General features: G+C 36.0%; 1 protein-coding gene across 9 annotated transcripts in view; it reads right to left on the bottom strand.

Annotated features, from left to right (window-relative positions):
* Positions 1-23,351, bottom strand: part of UBP1 (upstream binding protein 1) — a 51,896-nt gene that overhangs the window by 21,846 nt on the left and 6,699 nt on the right. For all 9 annotated transcript variants that reach the window (XR_014021029.1, XR_014021030.1, XR_014021031.1 and 6 more), the window contains 4 exons: positions 13,297-13,448; positions 5,491-5,567; positions 1,431-1,536; positions 749-855 (listed from right to left, as the gene is read on the bottom strand). Coding sequence is in view for 6 of the 9 variants with exons in the window: in XM_081285833.1 (XP_081141959.1) it covers positions 749-855; positions 1,431-1,536; positions 5,491-5,567; positions 13,297-13,448 (442 nt within the window). In the remaining 3 variants the exon portion in view is untranslated. The remainder of the gene's footprint in view (positions 1-748; positions 856-1,430; positions 1,537-5,490; positions 5,568-13,296; positions 13,449-23,351) is intronic.

The raw sequence follows: 23,351 nt of genomic DNA, 5'->3' as shown, positions 1-23,351 counted from the left end.
TATGCCAATAATAATTTTAAATGAGAAAAAACTACTAACTGGTGAAGCCAGATGGGTACATGGAGAACCAGTGTTCTATTTGTGAAGGTTTGAAAATTTCAGTATTAAAATGTTTTAACAATGCTACCAAGAATTTTAAAACTTTTTTCAATCATTTTTTTAAATAGCAGTTTTTGTTTATTAAAAATGATGAAAATCTTTATTGTCAATTACTAATGGTAAAAATAGAATTTGAATAATCTTTACATATCACAGAAAGTCTTTTCTATAATATAATGAATTGAGTAGCTTAAACCCATTTTATTTTATTTATTTATTTATGTGCAGTGCTGAGAATCGAACACAGAACCTCACACATGCTAGGCAAGTGCTCTGCCACTGAGCCACAGCCCCTGCAAACCTATTTTAATTGTGTATATTAAAAAAAAAAAAAAAAAAAAAAACGCCAGGCACAGTGGTGCATGCCTATAATTCCAGCAACTTGGGAGGTTACAGTAGGAGAATCCCAAGCTCAACACCAGCCTCAGCATCTTACAATTTACACTCTGTCTCAAAATAAAAAACAAAAAGGACTGGTGACATGGCTTAGTGATTGAGTGCCTCTAGGTTCAATCCCCAGGACCAAAGGCGGCTATTATAAGACAGTTTACAAATAACATTTAAAAAAGATAACATCATGTATCAAAAATTCAATCTCACCATGACCTAAATAACTGGGTCAGTATGCTTCTAATGTAAAAATCCATACCTGAATAAAAGCAGATGTGCGTTTTGCAGGGTCCCACAGAAACTCAACTGCATTTAACTGACTTGGATTTGTCCTTGTGTCGATTATGCCCACAGACATTGGAATATCTGCATTTTAAAAAGAAGTTACATAAAAATGCATCCATTTTAAATAATTAAAAAACTTACAACTTGAGCTGGGTGTGGTGATGGGCCTGTAGTCCTGGTTACTCAGAAGGCAGTAGGATCACTTAGACCCAGGAGTTTAAGGCCACCTTGGGCAACATAGTAAGACCTCATTTCAAGAAACAATAAACAAAAAACTTAAACTTACTACATTATATCCTAAGAAAATAATTATATCCATGTTGAACTTTTTCCCTCAATGTTCTCTGTGGTCAACCTTGTCTTCAATATCAAAATACACCTAGTAAGAATGATATATTTGCCTACCATGGCTTTTATTTCATTTTAATAATACAATGGATGTGGCCAAGTGAGAATTATATAGTTTCAAAATCATAAAATCCCTGGTTCAGTTCAGTGCCAAAAAACCAACTTCACATTTTAAATCTTCAAGGCACTGGATTTACTAATACCAAAACTTTCTCTACATAATTAATTACACTTGATGCTAACACATTAATAGACATGGCTAAATTACAACACCTTCATCGACATGGTCTTTTGACCACCACGTATACCTAAATCAAGAAGTCTGTCTCCTGGGCGATTCCACTTCCAACCTTCAAGTTGCTGATGTTCTGTATATTGTAGCCGTCTGTCATGGAATACAACCCTTATGATGCTCTATGGAATAAGTGGGGAAAATGAGTACTTTTAAACCACTCCAGCTAAAATGTAACAGCATTTTCGCTCCTTATGTACTAACCTATAGTAGAAGAGCATATAAAATCTGATTCTGCTTAAACATTCCGTAAGTGAGCTTTTCTATTCTGGTACACTTTATATATATTTATTTGGTGAAAAGACTTATAACTCAAAGTAAGAAGCATAAATAAAAAGAAAACTTAGATATAAATTTTATAAAATAATTTGATATTACTATTCAAAATCAGTAGAATTAGTGATTTAAAATTAGTGAGCAAGAATTATATTTACTTGAAGAAAATGGCAGAAGCATATAGGCACTATGACAATGAAAATGTATTATAAACAGAGATAAGAGAATATCAGGCACAATGGTAAAAGAAACCCCAATTGCAAAATTCATTCTCAACTATTTAACCTGAGATTATCTGAGGTTAAGGTGTGGGGAGGGGGGATGTCAAATTTTATCTGAACACTCAAATTCCTAGAAGTTTTAATTCTCCTCCACAAACTCTAGGCCAATCCTCTGCTCTTCATGATACTAACTATTTCATTTCCGGAAAAAGATGACAAATGATCAAAATACACTCAGGCAACAAATTTGAACTAATTAATGTTTCTGACACATTTATGAGTGACATTCTGAGAAGATAATAACATACTGTTGATTTGAACAGGAAATTATTCGTTGTCAATACATATAAATACTACTTTGGTACCCCTGCTTTCCCCACTCCTTAAATACTATCCAAACATGGCTGATATTTTGAAGGAAACCACTTAATAGTAATAAGTTGTTTCTTTGAGATGCACCCTCTTTACACCATCTCCAGCCTGCAGCAAAGCTCTTACGGCAATGGTGCATGGCTGGTGGTAGGCCCTGTGTTCGGAACCAATGCCAGTGGTTCAAATTTGTTAGCTAGTTTCCCTCAGAAGAGAGCATAATACATAAAATGTCATGACTTTGATTCTTCCATGTTCAGTAATAACCAGACTAAATCCACAAATTAAGAAGAAAATAGTATGGGACTACATGGTACTACACAGTACTGCACATGGCATTAAGATATTAGACTTATGAGATTGCAGTAAGCCTCATTCCAGAAAGTCACACTAAAGTAGTACAGTAAGGAAGACAAAGAGGACCATAGTAAAGAAAAAGCAAGATATAAGAGGAAACTCAAAGGAAAGTGGGATTGATTTCTGTAGCTCTGAATCCCAGGCAAACTCCCAGGGCATAAGTGAATATATTCTGGCACATCCAACAAAAATCAGACAGGTGGCTTATCAAATTGAAGATGAGCTGAAAGTAAAACCTTTTAAAATTAATCCCTTTCAGTCAGTGTATAAGTAGTATATATGCTACTATGAAGTTAGTAGAACATTCACTAAATTTATAGCTGACTGGTTTTTCTACAGTTAAAGAGTTTATTATCTCATGATGAAGTGTCATTGTTGCCTTTTTTTCCCTTTGTTTCTTTGCCTGCATTGGTTTTGAGCATGAGTTGCTTTTTACATGTTTTATTTTGGAAGTAAATCCAAGAAAGATGAACAAGTTAATTAATTAACCCTGACATTACAAGTTAATCTGAGAGGTATTTTAACTAGCTTGCCAAAAGTATTTTAAACACTGAGTCTCATCTATCAGACTAATTATTTCTAAATCTTATCACATACTGAAAGAACTGCCCTAGAAAGCCAATTTGTTTTCACTGACAATAAACAATGATAACTACTTGAGAACTGCCTTTCTTTGTGCTTTGCTAAAAACAATTTGGGCATTTGGTCTGGATATCAATGTTTGTTATATTCTCCACAGAACACCAAATAGTCAAGAATGATGAACTGAGTCAAAATTACAAAACAGTAAATCCATAAATTTACTATGTGTAAAAACAAACAAAGCCCAAGGGGGAATAGATGAAACAAGATCAGCAAATTGTTGATAACTAAGTTGGTAGAACATATCACTAGAACTCATGACAGATTCAGATCTATTTCTCACATACTACTTCATGAAAGACATATGCAGATTCATTGTACCATTCTCTCTACTTCTGGGTATGTTCAAATTTTATCATAATCAGAGGACAAAACAATTGTTCTAACAATTGGATCTAGTTTAAAGACAGGACACATCAAGTCCTATTGCAGATCTACAATTAAAACAATTTTTCAACCCTATTACACTGGTACTTTTTTTTTTTAAACCAGCATGTTACAGTCATCAAATTTAACTTACTGTGACAGAAAAATATACCCACATTTCCCCTTTAAATAAAAGTATCACTGAGGTGGGGTACAGTTCAGTGAAAGAGCACTTGCTAGCATGTTCAAGGTCCTGGGTTCAATCTCCAATACCATAAAAACAAAAAACCCTTAGTTGAATTTAAACCAGGTAGGGTACAAATGGCGAATTAGCCCAAAAGTGACCTTGAAAGCAACAAGCCAACTAGGACCACAAGATACATTTCTAAGCTTTCTAGACAATGGGACCTAAAAGTATTAGTTTGGCTCCTTGATCAAACTGTGAACAGTTTGTCATTACAGTCAAACAGAGTAGAGCCAATTCAAGTAGAGCCTGCTCATTATGAACAAAGCTGATGACTTTTTAAAACAGTGGATCTAACAGGCCAGAATGCCAAGAGGAAGATAATCTGACTCATGCTCAATGAGAATAACCACTGATTAGACAAAGAAAAGATGGACCTAAGGTGCAGATAGTAACTGTGGGAATGGACAAATAACCTCCTTCTGTTCTAATTATATCAGAAGCCCCAAGAGTCAGAAAGAAAGATCTTGGAGCTCACTATGAGCTAGCAAGATAATTCAGCAGAGACCAAATCCCCTAATATTTCTCTCATAAGGAGAAGGATTAAAGCTTAACTTTCTAAAAGAGTGAAACTTCCTGCCCCTAGGAGTGAAATGAGTACTAAAATATCTCAAAGGCTCTCAGCACAGACCTGGAGGTGCTGGGCAACTGGTTTTCCCAGTTAGCACACCAAATTTAGAGTGCGTATCACCAAGCAGCCCAAGTATCCATTCCCTCCACAAGGCTGCCTTTCCCATGCTCACCCTCTAAAACGACAGATCCACAGAGGGGAGGGTCTTTCCAATGGAATGCCTCTCCATACTGAGGACCCAGCAGCACCTAGGCCATGACATGCCATTCTGTGGGAAGATGGAAGGATCAGAACTCATACCCGCTGGCCTCTTGCTAACGCTGGAAGTTTTGCCTTTCCCCAAATCATCATCTTCGATAGGCCTTGCCCTCTAACATTGTGAAATTTATAATTAGCCTAGATGCATGACAAGTAGAGGCTGGAATGACCCATGCTGCATAACACCACAAGGGGCCAGGATGATTCTGAATAAATATCCTAACAGGTTGACTAAACAATGGCTACATCTCCTTTATCTGGGATGACTAACTTCTTCATTCAGATATATCAGTAGGGTAAACAGAGATTTTATTTTATTTAATGAAATTTTATTTAATTTTATGAAATTTTTTAAAGTCAAATATAAGGATTTTTAAAGTCCTGTATTAACATTCACATTTAATTTTTTAAAGAGAAATAAACAGTTTTCTGTTGAAGTATTGGGTTTTTTCCTCCTCAACTGCAACTAAGTTTTCTACTGTTTCTTGGTTCTTAATAACTGTCAATTGCCATTTTATTGGTGAGTTAAAAAAAAAAATAGCTCAAAAAGTTAAAAGTTTTAATACAGTCATTACTTCTTGAAGTAAAATTTTAAATAACTCTTATAGAAAAATGTCACTTTATTCAATCACTGAAATATCATTTCAGATTACAATAGACTGTCCTGGGCAGGGGATGTAGCTCATAGCTCAGTGGTAAAGCAATTGCCTAGCATGCATGAGGCCCTGGATTTATTCCCTAGCACCAGTTCATATAAAAAAAGTTGTCTTACCTTTACCAACTTTCCACTGATCTCAGGCATATCTCCCATTTTCCGATTATCCAACATCCGAATTTCATAAGACTGACCTATTTAAAGAAATTATGTATCAAAAACAGTCCATGTAAATAAAGAACATCACCTTGTTCAACATACCCATCTCTTAGAATTTAAAACCATCCAACGTTAATTTTCTAATTTGTAGAGAAACAAATTCAGGTTGATCATTCTCTTTCCTAAAAATCACACCATCCTTTCCTTCTTACATGATTATAAAAGACTGAAGAGTATCTTTGTTGGTTTACTTTAATCTGCTACTTCACAATAAATTTTCGATAAAACTTTTTTTAATATTTTTTTTTTAGTGGTAGTTGGACACAATATCTTTTTTTAAAATTTATTTTTATGTGGTGCTGAGGATCGAACCCAGGGCCTTGCACATGCTAGCCAAGTACTCTACTACCAATGAGCCACAACCCCAGACCTATAACAAAACTCTTTTGAGATAAAATTTAAATACCATAAATAATTCACTGCTTTTTGGTATATTCTGAGTTGTACATCCATCACCACTAACAATTTTAGAATATCTTCATCACCCTAAAAGGAAATCTAAACCCATTAGTAGTTACCTCATATACTCTCACCCATTTCCCTGCACCCTTCTTGTAACCATTCATCTATTTTTCTGTCTATAGAGATCTGCCTACTTTGGACACTTCATTTAAATATGTGGCTTTTCTTGTGACTGGCTTCTTTTACTTAGCATAACTGCATTCCTTTTTATTGTCAAATATTATTCTACTGCATGAATATACCAAATTTTGTGGATCCCTTCATCATCTAATGGATACTTAGGTTCTTTTTACTTTGAGGCTACAATGAGTGGTACAATAAACATTAGTGTGCACAGGTTGTTTTGTTTTTTTATGGACCAAGGACAATATTTTTTCTGGTGCAGGGGATCAAACCCAAGATCTCAGACATGATCACAAAATGCTCTAAGAATGAGCTACATCCCAGCCCACGGAGGCCAATTTTTAATGCTGGAGTCTTTTCCTGTGTCTAATGAAGCCACGTCACAAGTGTTCACTGCTCAATTAATGTCTATTAAAAACACAAAGATAGTCACATACCAAACTAGATAATTAACAAGATAAACTGCAAAAAATTGTGTACTCCAAACCCACAAAAATTGTTTCTGGATTATTTATTATTAAGCAATAAAAATCCCTGTATAATTTGGCATGCAGAAAAATTAGTAAAAATTATGAATGCTTCTAGCAACACGTGAAGATCAGATTCTATAAGTAGTAATATCTTGTCCACACTCCCAGAAAAATATACAAAGGTTCTAAATTATATGTAAAAATTCAACAAAGCGTACCAAACAACTAAATCACTTCAAAACAGGTGAAGGAAAATTACATGTAATATATTAGTAAGAAATACTCCTCCTTAAATTCATTAAATGGATTGAGTGATTAACACTAAAAACATCTTTATAGCAAGAGAAAGTTCTAAAAGTTAAGCTACAATACAGATTGGAAAAAGAAATTTGCAACATATGTAACAACAGATCCAAACTCAGAAGACAGTAAGAAATAATTTTTAAATAAAGCATATGAATTTAACAGTTTTTGAAAATACATTATGCATTTAAAATTATATCGCACCTCACGAGAACTTAAGAAATAAAATTTTTAAAAATGCTTAATTAGGGCTGATGTTGCGGCTCAGTGGTAGAGTGCTTGCCTAGCACATGTGAGTCCTCAGCACCACATAAAATAAACAAATAAAACTACAAATTTTTTTTTTTTTTAAATCAAGTGCAAGGCTGGGATTGTGGCTCAGTGGTAGAGCTCGTCTCACACATGTGAGGCACTGGGTTCTATCCTCAGCACCACATAAAAATAAATAAACAAAAATAAAGATATTATGTCCATGCATGTGTAGGGGCTAGAGTTATGGCTAGTTGTAGAGCAGTTGCCTAGCATGTGTGAGGCCCTGGGTTTGATTCTCATCACCACATATAAATAAATGAATAAAATAAAGGTCCATCAACATCTAAAAGAACAAAAAATAAATTTTGAAAAGTGCACAAAGACGGAAAAGAAATAAAGTCATATAATATGGAGAATGTAAACTAATGAAGTCTGCACCTCTCAGCATGTCTGACTAGTGAAGACAAAAAAATGAAAGAGAGGATATCTGAAACTCATAGCACACAGAAAGGACTGATCTCCCCAATACGTAAAGAGTGCTCACAAAATTGCTAACAAATGCTCAATGTTCTCTAAAGTAAAAAAAAAAAAAAAAAAAAAAAAAAGCAAATGAAATCAACATGTGGGTTCACAGAAAAACAAAATACCAAGTTAATCATATTAAAAGATATTCAACCTCCATGAGAGAATGCAAATTAAAACTACACTGAAATCACTTTTCACCTATCCAAGGAGTCTACATCCTGGCAAGGATAAAAGAAAGTCACTCACATATACTGATAGTAGGGATGGGAGTATAAGAGGCCACTCTCTGGAGATACTCTGAAGGTAGAGCCTAAGGAGAGCTTTCCCTTTCTACTGAATTAGACAGAGTGTTAAGACAAAAAAAGAGATGAGGATTACTCCAGATCTTTGATCAAGGAACTGAAGTACAATTGCCATTTCCTGACGTGGTGAAGACAACAGGGAGAAAACTTGGCAAAATTAAGAAATCAACTGAATATATGAAATCAACTGAATATATGAAGTCTGAGATACCTATTGGACATCCAAGTTAGTAAACTGATTTACAAACCTGGACCTTTGAGGAAGAGATTAAAGTTATTAAGAGGGGACTTTTCAGCATACAGTTTTACGTAAGGCCATTTAAAGACAGAAACACCTAAGGAGTATAGGGCTAAACCACTTGCTGGCATGAAGAGAGTAACCCAAAGAAAAACAGCCAGTGGGAGGTGGACCAAGTACACAATGTCCTGGAAGCTCTTTCATTCAGTTGCTGGAGAGGGAGAGAAAACAGTCTCACTGGGATTATTGTGTGATCCTCAGAAATGTGAAGTTCTCGGGATTGAGAAAAATCAAAGAAAGGAAGAAATCCCAATGCTCCTATCTTCTTTTGTGTTTTTCTTCCTGGTGAATCTAAGGAGAAACTTCTGTACTCAATACAAAGTTCAATCTGCTTCCACAAACTGATCTCAAGACTTACTGCCCTCTATTAAACCACTCTAAGTATTTATTTTTATAAAATCAAATGAGGCTTAAAAAAAAATCTGTATATGATTCAAATGGCTTTCCCTGTGGAAACTACATATTCTTCAATGGTAATAGTAATATACAATGAATGAACAATCATACTTTTTTTTTTAACTGCTTCCCTTTTGTCTCCTATCCATAATTCTTTTTTAATTACATGACTTCCTGAAACATTAGCCATGGTTCTAACTAAAATATAAAGGCTGCTCCATGATTAATAAAGCATAATGTTAACATCCGTGTAATACTCTATGAAACACTGGTCCTGTTTTTAGCTTTATCTTTTGAATTTATCTTTCATGTTTTAATATTTTGCTCCCTATGGGCTTAGAAACAGAAAAGTACTACCAGAGCTGAAAAATATAACTGTTTTGAGTTCATGTCCCCACCAACCTTTGAGTATACAGTTAAGTCTAGCTTCCTCACATGGACTCCAGTGCAACATGGAACCCAAGAAACTTCTAAGATCCTGACATAAAATTTAATGAGGTAACGATAACCAGAACTATTCAGAAGAAAATCTACTACAGAATAAAATGAAACTAGCTAAAAATCTTATTTTTCCCGAAAAGTTTATAATAATATTTAACAGAAAATTAAGCCAATAAAAATGTTATTTCTTAAGGTCTAAGATCTGTTTGCAAAGTAGTAATATTGGTTAATTAACATTCCTAGCAGAGTATTCTCCAAGTAGAATTTGGCCTCCAAATGAACAGGCATTTGGGGAGAAACTAGGAGAAAGGTTCTTTTCACTTGAAGATTTAGGTGCTGATCCAGCAGCATCAATGAGCCAATTTGGAATTCAGCAAGGAGGTAAGATCAGAAGTTTCATTCACATCATGAAATGTGGGGTATCAAAGAATCAGCCCCCAGATATAACACAAGGGGCAATTTACTGTAGCCAGAAACTTGCTCAAAGGGAGAGCTAGATATTCAATATCGGGACTACAGTTTTTGCTCCACAAAGTCAGTGTCTTATATCTTATTATAGATGGATACTCCAGTATAAACAAAGACACAGTTTTTAAACTCTGTTTCGAAAACACATACACACCCAAAAAAAAGGAAGAAAATGACAAACTAAGACATCAATCATCATTATAGCTTCAAAACTTGTTCCAATTTCTACTTGACAAAACTACTGTACAGAATTTCTCCTTCAATTTTTTTTGTTTTTGTTTTTGTATGGGGGGGGGGGGTTTACAGGGATTGAACTCAGTGGCACTCAGCCACTGAGTCACATTCCCAGCCCTATTTTGTACCTTATTTTGAGACAAGGTCTCACTGAGTTGCTTAGTGCCTTGCTTTTGCTAAGGCTGGCTTTGAACTCCCAAGCCTCCTACCTCAGTCTCCTGAGCCCCAGGGATTACAGGCATGCACCACTGAGCCCAGCTTCTTTAACTTTCTTTACATTGTTACACAATGACAAATATCCTCCATCAATAGCTGTATAAGAAGCAGAAAGTGGGCAGTGTGCCTGAGGGCAGGCTACAAGCAGTGAGCAAGTCACAGTCAAAGAATAGTGTTCAAGGGCTGGGTATACAGTTTAGTTGTAGAGTACTTGCCTCTCATGCATAAGGCCCTGGGTTTAATCCCCAGCACCACAAAACAAAACAAACAAACAACAACAACAACAAAAAAAAAAAAACAGCATTCAGTCCCTGACTCAGGGCCAACTCTTCTATGAGGAAATCCATCTTTAAAAAAGGTGATGGTTGAGCCAGGCATCACAGTGCACACCTGTAATCCCAGAAACTTGGAAGGCTGAAGCAGGAGGATCCCAAGTTCAAAGCCAGCCTCAGCAACTTAGCAAGGCCTTAAGTAACTTAGTTAAGCACCCCAGTACCAAAAAAAAAAAAAAAAAAAAAAAAAAAAAAGGAATGGTTGAGGAGAAGCCCAACTACTTGCCCAAATATTCAAAGAAAGAAAATAAAACTGAAGTGTAAGCCCCAGAAATTATACCAGCAGGATGAACTGGAAACTTATCAGAAATACAGACTCCTAAAAACAAAAAAGAGAAAGAAATGCAGATTCCTGGGTTCCACACCAGATTTACTAAATCAATGTGAGGAAAAAAAAAAAGAATAGCGTTACTTTAGATTAGGTAGAGAGAAGTGATGGGAGGGGAGGGGAGGGGATGGGGGGATAGGAAGGATAGTAGAATGAAACAGACATTATTATTACTGTGTGTATATACGTGACTGCATTGCAATATGATTCTGCAACCTCTACACTCAGAAAAATGAGAAATTATATCCCATCTGATTCAAATATATGATATGTCAAGGTCATTGTACTGTCATATGTAACTAATTAAAACAAATAAAAAATTTAAAAAACTCTGAGGCACAGCACTTATGTTTTGACAAGCCCTTCAGGTGAATCCAATGGATGCTATAATTGGAAAACCACTGCTCCATGTAAAGCTATAAATATCCAGTCAATCAATATTTTTTCCAACACAAAGCATTCAAGGACCTTCCCCTGGGAACATCATCATACTCAAAAAGCTCTAGATGGCACAGGGGCACATGCCTGTAATCACAGTAACTCAGAAGGCTGAGATAAGTTCATGGCCAGCCTGAGCAACTTAGTGAGACACTATCTCAAAGAAAAAAAAATAAAGGGGGGGGGGGGCAAGGAAGTGGTTCAGTGGTAGAGCAACAATGGGTTCAATCGCCAATACTGTAACACAAAGGGAACATTTTTTTTTTTTTTTTTTGCTTTTAGTGGAATTGGAGGTGGTGGTAGAGCACTTGTCTAGCATATGCAAGGCCCTCAGTTCCACCCCCAGCACAGCAAAAACAACAGAAAAACAAACTATTCTTAGTAAAACAGTAAGAATTGGCCATCTTTTCTCTGTAATTGAGTAAAAGCTATAAGATACATTATGACGTGTTTCCCCCAAATGCCAAACAAAAGAGGAAAATGGACTAAACTGAAATGCTGATTATATATTTGCACCATTTGAACAGGTTTCATGATGTTATAAGCCATTAAATTTCAAAAGTCCTTTTTAATTCAAATTATCTCATTGTCTACATTAAAATGAAAGACTAAATCAATCTAAAGCTGTTTAAAGTAAATTGTATTGATCCTTTACAAGTACTTGAATTCATTAAATATCCACTATGTTTAACCAAACTGTAAATCTTCCCACAGTCTGGAATAACTCTGACTCCGTTACCATAAATACACTCCACAAAATACATTTATGTTCACATATATTCATTATATATGTATGTATAGAGTAGGCACAGAAGGATTCAGGGTTCATTACATGACCATTTTAAGAACTAGCTTTGATAAGGCCCTCAACCATTCCCCAAAGAAGAGAAATTCAGGTTATATCCTTTTTTGTCTTTAGAAATAATTTAACAATGGGCCTGGGATGTACTTCAGTGGCAAAGTGCTTGCCTAGCATGTCTGAGGCCCTGGGTTTTATCCCCAGCACTGCAAAAAAATAAAATAAAATCTTAAAAAATTAAGTTACAGTAAATATCCTTGTCCTAACATTGTTTCTTCTGATATTTTTATTCTAAAACAGACTACCAAATAAATCCTTAATGTTTTTCCAAATGTAAAACTCAAATTGAAAATAACCGACTCCCAAATACTAAATGTTAAAAACAAATGAAGATTTTGTCACAATACAGACAGAATTATTTGAAGATAAAGATCCCCACACTCAGATTCTAAACTTATATATCAAATAAAGTTAGAAATTAAGTTATTCTTTCACATTTCAGAATATTAATCACAATAGTCTAGAATCTATCAAATCTTTCCAAAGCACAAGGAATTAAACATTCTATTTAATGGCAGTAAAACAATCACAATAAGCAAAGAGATGTATAATTCCAATTTTGCTAAAGAAATGTATAAACATAAAAGTAAATAGGCCAAACACTTAATTTTCAGCTTTTCCTGGACAACAAAAATACTTTTTACAGTGGTTAAGTCACATTAGCCGGTGTCCAAACTGCAAGGAGCGCCTCCAAAAAGGAAAAAAAAAAATCAATTATGCTTTCTAATGGTAAACTCTATATGAGTTTATCTTTATATCATTTATTAAACCACAGACTTCATGGTGTAGCTTAAGTCTATTTCCAGCACAAACCTGTGCCATGTCCAAGACCCAGGTGGCTGGCTGGACTTCTGATTCATTCAAGTTCCATACTGAAACCAATGTCCCTAAAAAATAACTGACATCCTTTCCTATTTGCCTCTCCTTTGGACGGTTTCTGAAAATCCTTTGATAAATCTTACTCCACAAACCCTCTTTAATGCAAATTAATTTCTACAAAGTATTAGTCTGTTGGCTTACAGTAAAGTTCATAACACACTTGAATCAAATGTATGAAATATGATATGTCAAGAACTATGTAATGTTTTGAACAACCAAAAATAAAAATTTTTAAAAAATAAAATAAAATAAAATTTTAACTAATATTGTCAAATTCAAGAAAAAATTATTGCCAGCAATCTAGGCTACGATGCCAAAACATTTATTTTGGATTTTTGTAAATTCTTACATTTCAAAATATGGTATACCCATACCAACCTTGGTTCAAGTAAGTGAGTGTTTCATCATGTAGTTTTACTGCCGGTGATGTGGCAGCACACATCACATATTGAAAGGGTGGATGTTTCGTTTCACCATCCAATGGAAGGCTAGGATCTTCCTGCTTGAAAATGGGCAATGCCAACACATCACTGAAAAGCAAAAAAATCAAAACTGACCTTACTTTGGGTTAGAATATTTAGAAGCACATAAACATTTAGGGATTGATTCTTTTAAATTTTGAGATCAGAAGCGATACACAGAATAAAATAACTGTAAATGCTAATCTGGTTCACCATAAGGACATTATTAAATAACCCTCCTCTAATGAGGGAGGCAAGATTAGGAGAAGTAAAAAAGTAGTAGCTGGTGCAGGGGCAACTACTGGAGCTCAGTGGCAGAATGCTTACTTAGCTAGCATGCACATAGGACCCTGGGTTCCATGCCAATAAGACACTGAAAAAAAAAAATTTTTTTTAAAAGCTTTAAAATTATTTTAAAATGGTAAACTTCAGATTACTTCTATGGGGGGATGGGAGAACACAAGTCAAGAATACATCGCAACCTGTTTTAAAAGGCCTATTACTTTTAAAAGGACTATTATTGTTGCCAAAGGTAGGTCACAGTAGCACCATGGAATTACAAAGAAGCATTTGATTAAAATAGTACTCTATAAAAGTTGCTTGCTAGGCCTGGCTGATGCTCAGAATAAAGCTTCATGTCTAGTCCAACACAATGGCTTCTGGGAAGTAAACACTAGCAGTAAAACAGCTACTATTTTTTCTCCCAGGAATACTTTTCAGAATTGACTAGGAAGGGTATTCAGGGGTCTCCTGGGGCTTATTAGTTCTGAACCTAATGGTTAAACACATAAGCATGAGTTTGCTTTGTTCTTGTGGTTGTTTTAACAGTTTTACTGAGATACAACTAATTTGCCATAAAGGGCATATTTTTAAAGTATAATTCAGTGGTTTTACTATGCTCATAGAATTGTGTGACCATTACCAGTATCTAATTCCAGAACATTTTCTCACATCAAAAAGAAATCTCATGGGAGCTGTGGCTCAGTGGTAGAGCACTCTCGCCTGGCATTCATGAGGCCTGGGTTCAATCCCCAGCACCATAAATAAATAGATAGATAGATAAGATCCATTGACAACTAAAAAAATAGTTTTTTTAAAAAAAAGAAAGAAAAAAATAAATATCCAACAGCAGTCCCTCACCATCCCTAGTCCCCTAATCCAACCCCTGACAACTAGATCTATTTTGTTTCTATTGATTTGCCTATTCTGGACATTTAATGCAAATGGAATCATAATTATATAATCTTTTGTGATTGGCTTGTTTCACTTAGCAGGTTTTCAAGGTCCATCTACGTAATAGTATGTATCAATACTTCACTCCTTTTATTGGTTCATTTCATTGTATAGACATACCATGTTTTGTTATCTGTTCACTGTGTATGAACATTTGGGTTGTTTCCATTTTCTAGCTATCACAAATATGCCATAAATATACTTTGATGTTTTTGTGTAGACATGATTTCAATTCTCTTGGGTACAACCCTATTAGAAGAATTACTAGCCAAATTATTTTCCAAAGCAGCTGTGCTACTTTATCTTCCCACAATAAATGCATGGAGGGTGACTGCTTTTAAGATAATTCCCTGAGGTACACTTATATGCTGCTAACTTTTCCAGGTACATTCTTCAGTGAGAAGTAAAATAATAAAATCAGTAAAACCAAAATATTCAAATGAATAAATACCATGTCAACTCTAACAGCAACAACTTGTATGAATGGTTCTTTTTCAACTCAGATACTTGGGTAGCTCATTTCAATTAAATTTAATTCAAAAACAAAATGTGGAAACAAATGAACTGAAAGAGAAACTCTAGGAAGGAACATTTTTACTTGCATTCCCCCACCTCATATACATTTCTGTTAAAGCTCTGCACAGATTTTTTTTTAAAGATACAAAATTATCTACTAATTTACTTTCTCCTTTTATTATACCCAGGCAAGCATCAAAATACTCCTAAAGACAGAAGACCCACACACGCAACAACAATCCTTAACTCTCCCATGGCCCCCAACCTGCCCACAGGGTTCTCCTCATTGCTGTGACCTTAAGAGTTTTAGTCCACCTAACTTCCTACCTTGAGGGTAGATACAAAAAAAATTTTCAGAAGACTTCAAATAGTAGTTTTTAAATCAGAGCAGCTCTCTTTATAAAAATCCTAATAGCCAGGTGTGGTAGAGCATGCCTGTAATCCCAGTGGCTCAGGAGGCTGAAGGAGGAGGTTCAAAGCCAGCCTCAGCCTCAGCAACTGCGAGGCACTAAGCAACTCAGTAAGACCTTGTCTCTAAATAAAACCAAAAAATAGAGCTGGGTATGTGGCTCATTAGTTGAATGTCCCCGAGTTCACTATCCAGCACCCCCCAAGCCCCCAAAATATCCTAATAGCCAAAATGGCTCTAGGATAGATGAAAATATACAGTGTATTCTGTGTGTGTGTGTGTGTGTGTGTGTGTGTGTGTGTGTGTGTGTGTGGTGTTGGGGATTGAATCCAGGGCCTTGTGCTTGCAAGGCAAACACTCTACCAACTGAGCTATATCCCCAGTATATTCCTTTTCTATTTTTTTTTTTTTTTTTTTTAGTTATAGATGGACACAATACCTTTATTTTGTTTATTTTGTACATGGTGGCAGGGATAGAACCCAGTGCCTCACGCATCCAAGGCAAGCACTCTACCACTGAGCCACAACCCCAGCACCCCCAGTGTACTCTTATATATATACAAGTATTTTAAACAATCTCACTGAAAAAGAATGAAAGGTATGACTGAGAAAACTAATGAAAAATGACATGGACAACAATTTTAAGATTTCAATGCTAACTGCTAAGTTAATGATCAAAATAAAAAGACTATAAGAATGGCTATTTATAGGGGCTGGGGTTGTAGCTCAGTGGTAGAGCACTCGCCTAGCACATGTGAGGCCCTGGGTTCAATCCTCAACACCACATAAAAACAAGTAAATAAAATAAAGGCATTGTGTCCAACTACACCCAAAAAGTAATAATAATAATAAAAAAAGAATGGCTATTTACAAATAAATTTACATATGGGAAATCAAATTTTCTACACTTCAGACCCTAGAAGAAAACCACATTTTTATTCACTTGTCTATAACCTTGATGAGCCACAGAGGAAATACCATGCTCACCGTAGGTATTAACTGATTCTTGAACAAACTTAACATAAAAATACATAAAGATCATTTGCTATTAAAATTCCAGCAGGCACAGTGGAGCACACCTGTAATCCTAGCAGCTTGGGAGGCTGAGGTAGGAGGATCACAGGTTCAAAGTCAGCCTCAGCAACTTAGTGAGGTCCTAAGCAACTTAGCAAGACCCTGTCTCAAAATAAAATATAAAAAAGGGCTGGGGATGTGGCTCAGTGGTTAAGTACCCCAGTACCCCCCTCAAAAAAAACCTACATTTATTTATGTATTTGTCTGTTTTTATTTATTTTTGCTGCTTAATTAAAAAGAAAATGTATTCCAATCAACCCAGCCACCAGTGATCCTTTTCAAACAGAAATCAGTAATTTTATTCCTCTGTACCCTCCATTAGCTTACTTTCAACTAGGGCTCTTACAAAATCATACAAGGTCCAACCCAATTACATATTCCCATCCCCCAGCTCCAGCTCCATCAGTCTCCTCACAGGCCTTTTTCAGGGCCTTTGCACTGACCTTACTTTCCTACAGAATACCCAAAAGGCTAATTTCATTCAAGTGTCACCTTCTCAGTAAGGCTGTATTACAGTACTTCTCCCATAAACACTCTCAATTTCCCTTACCCTGCTCTTATCACTTTCCAACAATACAAATTATCTGTTAAAGTTTGTATACCTCTAAGTGTATCACCACCCCCCAAATTTGCTTCTTCACTGGCATCTAGCACAAAGAAGCTCAAATATTTATTAAGTCAATGAAATGACTATAGCATTAAGAACCAATTCTTACTAAAATGGAAAACTAGGTCTCCAAACAGTTTAAGATTGCATGTTATACTGTCTCCAGAAAATATAATATTTCATTATTGAGTCATATGAAAGTCCTAACAGTCAAATGTTTTTTTGTAATCCTATAAATGGAAAGTATTAAAGACAGATTCTTGAAATGAACTAAATAATTAGGACTTTCTTCTAATTGAAACAAAAATTATACATTATGTATATCATGTGTTTCAAATAAATAGAACATTTCTGAATAAAAACTTATCAGGAAGCTTCAACAGGCTTGACCCTAAAATACCACAAGAATACATAAAGGCAAGCCAGGTGCGGTGGTATACATCTGCAATCCCAGCAATTTAGGAGGCTGAGACAGGAGGATCACAAGTTTGAGGACAGCCTCAGCAAGTTAATGAGGGCCTAACCAACTTAGCAAGACCCTGTCTCAAAATAAAAAAACAAAAAAGGCTGGGAATGTGGTTCAGTGGTTAAGTACCACTGGGTTTAATGCCCAATACCAGTTTAATGCCCAATACCAAACAAACAACCACCACCACCATATCAAACAATTCATTCATAAGGTAAACTGAAAGATCTATATGATGGCAAATTTCAACCCAGGTTAGCACCCAAAATGAGATGACACAGAGACATGAAAATCACAACAGGCTTGATTACATGGATATACAGCCAATTATGACGACACCTAAAATTGGCAATACAAGCTGGGGTGGGGGGACAACTAATGCTGGGAGACAACAATGTGACAGGGAAATGTCCCTGTATACCCTTTCATAGATTCTTTTTTGGTGGAGTGATACTGGGGATTGAATCCCCAGTGCTTTACCACTGAGCTACACTCCAATCCTTTTTATATTTTTTTATTTTGAGACAGTCTTGCTAAATTGCTGAGGGTCTTACTAAGTTGTTGAGGGTGGTCTTGAACTTGTGATCCACCTACCTCAGCCTCCTAAGTCACTGAGATTGCAGGTGTGTGCTAGCACACCCCCTTTCACAGCTTTTGAATGTAATGGTATGTATTAGTTTTCAAAAACAGTTAAAATTTGATTTTTTTAATGAAAAGATAACTAAAACATTAGGAAGTTAAATGATAATTCTAAAAAAAGAACCAAGATGTGAACAACAACATAGAGAACTGAATAAATGCTTAGTAATGGCAGGTACTAAATAATTTAAATCAACCTCTACCCCATTCCACCCCGCCCCCCCAGAGCAAGAAAATAAAAAGCAAAGCTGCAATGTCACATATAAATTCTGAAATATAGGGGCTGGGGATGTAGCTCAAGCAGTAACGCGCTTGCCTGGCATGCGCAGGGCACTGGGTTCGATCCTCAGCACCACATAAAAATAAAATAAAGATGTTGTGTCCACCAAAAACTGAAAAATAAATATTAAAAAATTATCATTCTCTCTCTCTTTAAAAAAAAATTCTGAAATATACTAACAAATACTGTGCTAATGAGAGTAAGGAAATGGAATGAAAGCCAAAAAAGCATAAAAACTCAGAACAAGCCTGGGAACTCAAAACAGCTCTTCCCTAAAGACTCCATCCCAACCTGAGGACAGAACCACAATCTGTGTTGTGGTTTCGGTGGCCTTATAAATCTAAGATATCCACATATCCACTGTACTGGACTGGAAAGAGTTAGACTCCCAGCGTACAGGTGCAGAAAAAGCTGCAAGCTTTAGCAAAAATTTCCAGCACAGTTAGCTTTTCCAGGGTAGTCCAGGAAACCATTAAATTTGTACAAAGGTGGTCCCAGAAAGATAGGATTCTCAAGGGTGGGACAAGCAAATGAAAAGCGATGGGCATCAAATTATTCCAAGTAATTCTGCAATGCCAATATCAAAAATAACCAGGCATAAAAGGACAAACAAGACTCTAGGAATAAGAACTAACAGCAAAAACAACAGATGGTATATACCCGTTCCAGATTCTGTCTGCTGGTATACAGTTCTTTTCTGCCACTGTTGCAGAGGATTAGAGACCTGAAAACCAACCACATACAGACTTCTTGCTAATTGCAATCTTGTCAGGTTGCTCCAAAGAGAAGTACTGCTGGGATACTAAAAGAGTAGGAAAGGGAAAGTCAGCTGCAAAGGCAGGCTATGGCACACATTCTAGCTGCCAGAGATTTCAGGGGAGCCACAGTTATGCCTCCAGGAGCAACCAGGTAACATGTTCTTCCTCCCCCAACTTTCCAGCACCTTTGCTATCAAAGAATTCACCAAACTCTGCTGGAAACATCTGAAGTGATTTCTTTTTTCCTAATTGAATGATATAGACCACCAAAGACTTCAGATGTCAGAATTATCAGACCCAACTATAAAACTGTTTACCCTATTTGAAGAAATAAAGACAAGCCTAAAAAGATCTAGTGAACAGGGAACTAAAGACAGCAAAACTGAAAAGGAACAAATAGAACTTCTACAATGGAAAATAAAAATTGCCAAAATTAAGAACTCAGATTTCTAACAGCTGCTCAAATAAAACTGAAGACTAAATTTGGAAAATTGATTAGATAAAAGAAGTTACTCAGACAATAGCACAAAAAGGGAAATGATGGAAAATGCAGACAAGAAGTTAAAAGGGAAAAATGAGAAGGTTTTACATTAAATTGCCATACCAGTAGAGGAAAAAAAAATGAAGCAGAGGCAATATTTAAAAAGAGATAAAGAATGAACAAATTTCAGAACTGATGAAACATGTTATCAATTTACTGATTCATGAAACCCAATGACCAAACTAGAACTGTGTTGAGGGCCACAGCTGTCAGGATGATGCATATCGTCAGAAGGGAGTGGTTGAGAGGTGACACCAGCGAGCCATTGAGATGATGGTTATGTTAAGCTGTGTATTCAATTGTATATTTGACCTTTACTGCAATAGGGCAGTTCTTGCTGCCTCGCCTCTGGCGCCCGCTACTATGGAGTTCTCCCGGGTTCAGAGACAGAGCGCTTGCGGACCCCAGTGGAGGGTGAGAGTGTTCCAGGAAGCAGGGAGCGTGTGTGGAGTGCTGGTGGAGTTCGGCAATAAAGAGTTGCTGTTTTGAACCTACAGGTGCTTCGTGGCGGCTCAGTTATTTGTGCCCAGCCAGACTTCGGCAGAACTGAAAAGAAATCCTCATCTCAATAAAATTGCAAGGGAATCAGCTGAAACTGAGCCCAGGGAGGAGGAGTAGAGTCCAAATAGCTACTACCATCAAGTCCTCTAGGAGAAGATGGAAAAGAAGGAAAGAGGACGGGTATGTTGTAACTACTGAGCAGCATGAGGGACATAACTGTCAGCCAAAGTTAATTTCAATTAAGATAATCTCAATACTCTCATGTTTACTAAATAACATACATGAGTAGTCAAACATCTACTCATTTAAAAAATAACTAAAACCTTCATAGTGGAATGAATCAGACATTATGAACCTATGTGCATATTCGATTACATGACCTGTGTAATTCTACATCTTGTACAAACAAATGAGAAGTTATACTCCTTATATGTACAATGTGTCAAAATGCATTATACTGCCATATATAATAGAATAAAATAATTTTAAGAAATATCTATTTTTAAAAATATTTTTTAAATATTTATTTTTAAAACTATTTTTTAAATATTTATTTTTAAAAAAATAGTTATAGTTGGACACAATACCTTTATTTAATTTATTTACTTTTATGGGGTGCTGAGGATCAAACCCAGGGCCTCACACGTGTTAGGCAAGCACTCTACCTCTGAGCCACAATCCCAACCGTGAATAAAATATATTTTTAAAAAGGAATTAAAATCATTAAATCCAGACTGTATTCCAGGTAAGCTTTACAAAAACTAGCATATAGTCCCTTCACACGCAAAACAAAACTCCAACACACTTAAAACTAATACAACTTATTAATTTTTTAAAAAAAGGAAAGGCTACTCAGCAGGCTGAAGTAGGAGCATCTCAAGTCCCAGACCAACATGGTCAACTTAGCAAGACTCTGTCTCAAAAGAAAAACTGCAAAAGACTGTAGGGTACAGTGGTGCATACATGTATGTAATCCCAGCTACTAAGGAGACTGAGTTAGGAGAATCACAAGTGCAAGTCAGTCTCTGCCACTTAGAGGCAAAATAAAAATGAATTATATCAACCAAATAATACTGCTATATTGAATGCGTGTATGAATATTCCACAACAAATCCCACTGTATGTACAACTATAATGCTCCCATTTAAAAAAAATGGAAAAATAAGTAAATAAAAAGGGATGGAGACATAGCTCAGTGGTAAAGCACCCCTGGGGTCAATCCCCAATTGTGGGGGGAATGCTGCGGGGGCAACTAAGTGGTAGAGCACTTATGTACAGGCCCTAGGATCAGTGCAAAAAAAAAAAAAAAAAAAAGTGAGTATAATCCAGCCATAATGGAGCATGCCTGTTATCCCACAAACTGAGGCATGAGGATCACAAGTTTTAGGCCAGCCTCAGCAACTTAGCAAGGCCTTAAGCAATTTAGTGACACCTTATCTCAAAATAAAAATTTTAAAAGAGAGTTGGGATGGACCTCAATGGTAAAGTGCACCTGAGATCAATCCCCAGTAATATAAAACAAAACAAAAAGTATAAGAAAACCATTACCAATCTTGACTAAGAGTAGTGATAACCAATTTCTGAAATTTTGGAAGCATTCTCTATAAAATCTATAAGACAAACTAAGATTCAAGTTCTTGGTGCCTCCAAATAACACTGCATTGAAATCCTTGACAGCTCACAAAGACAAGAAAATTAAACTGAAGAATTACACAGCAAGAAACAAATCTATCCTTATTTAAACATACTAATTATACAGAAAATCTCGGTCTTAAAAATCATGAGAACATGGGCTGAGCGGTAGCTCAGTGGCAGAGCACTTGCCTAGCATGTGTGAGGCCCTGGGTTCAATTCTCAGCACCACAGATAGATAGATAGATAGATAGATAGATAGATAGATAGAGCAAAGGTCTATCAACAACTAAAAAAAATTTAAATCATGAGAACCAAGAAGTTCAGCAAGATCCTGCGGGGGGGGGGGGGGGGGGGAGATCCAACAATGACAGAAAAAAGGGGGGGGGGGGCATTGCTGACTGATTTTGCTCCTATCCAAAAAATCATATTCTCCTTAACTCTGAAACTTCTCAAGTACTAGTGGTAGGATGCGTAAGAGTGCAGTGGGAAAGACTGGAAGGCAAGCCCCAGTTCTAGAGCCTCAAATCCCAGCTCTGCCATTTGTTGAGCAACATTTTACAGGCTACTTAATGTCTCTGAGCTCTAATAATTAGGTTGTCTTAAGGAAAACTCATGTGCAAAGTGTGTGATCCGTTAGCTGACCTAGCAGCTTTTTTGTGGAACATCATTTTCATTTGAAGGAGCTAATTAGTCAAACCTGGGTGTCTGACAAAAATTTCCTTAAAACAAACAAAGTGAGCCTATTATTTAAAGGAAAATAAATTAATCATTGTTGCCAAAGATACAATCTAAGCCTTCCCCTATGTACTTTCTCCAGTAGTCATATAAAGGAATACAATTTTTTGATAATGTATGATAAAAACTATCAAAATCTGGAAGATCTGCATAACTCAGGAAATTGTTTTCCAAATGACCAACATGTGCATATTTCAAAATTATGCAGGGTAAAACATCCCAAATGGCAGAACAAGTCCTGACTATAACAAAGTACAAGAAATACACTGATACAGTTTCAGATTCCACAATGCAGCTAAATTTTAAGAAACTTCCACTTACTTATTCAGTACTGGGATAGCATCTAAGAAGAATATCCACAAATATCTGAAAGGGCTATTAATATAAACTTCGTTTTTCCAATCACTCATCTATGTAAGGTTGATTTTCTTCATATATGTCAACCAAAACAACATTCCATTCAGATGAACTGAGACAAAGTAACCTGTAAACTTGACATGAATAGTGCACTCTACTCAAAACCATTTCTAAGGGACTGGGCTTAATGGTGGAGTACTTACTCAGCATGAATGATGCAT

Source organism: Spermophilus citellus, assembly GCF_964194105.1.
Source record: "Spermophilus citellus genome assembly, chromosome: 3".
In the NCBI taxonomy this organism is placed as follows: Eukaryota; Metazoa; Chordata; class Mammalia; order Rodentia; family Sciuridae; genus Spermophilus; species Spermophilus citellus.
This window is presented reverse-complemented; position numbering and strand designations above follow the sequence as displayed.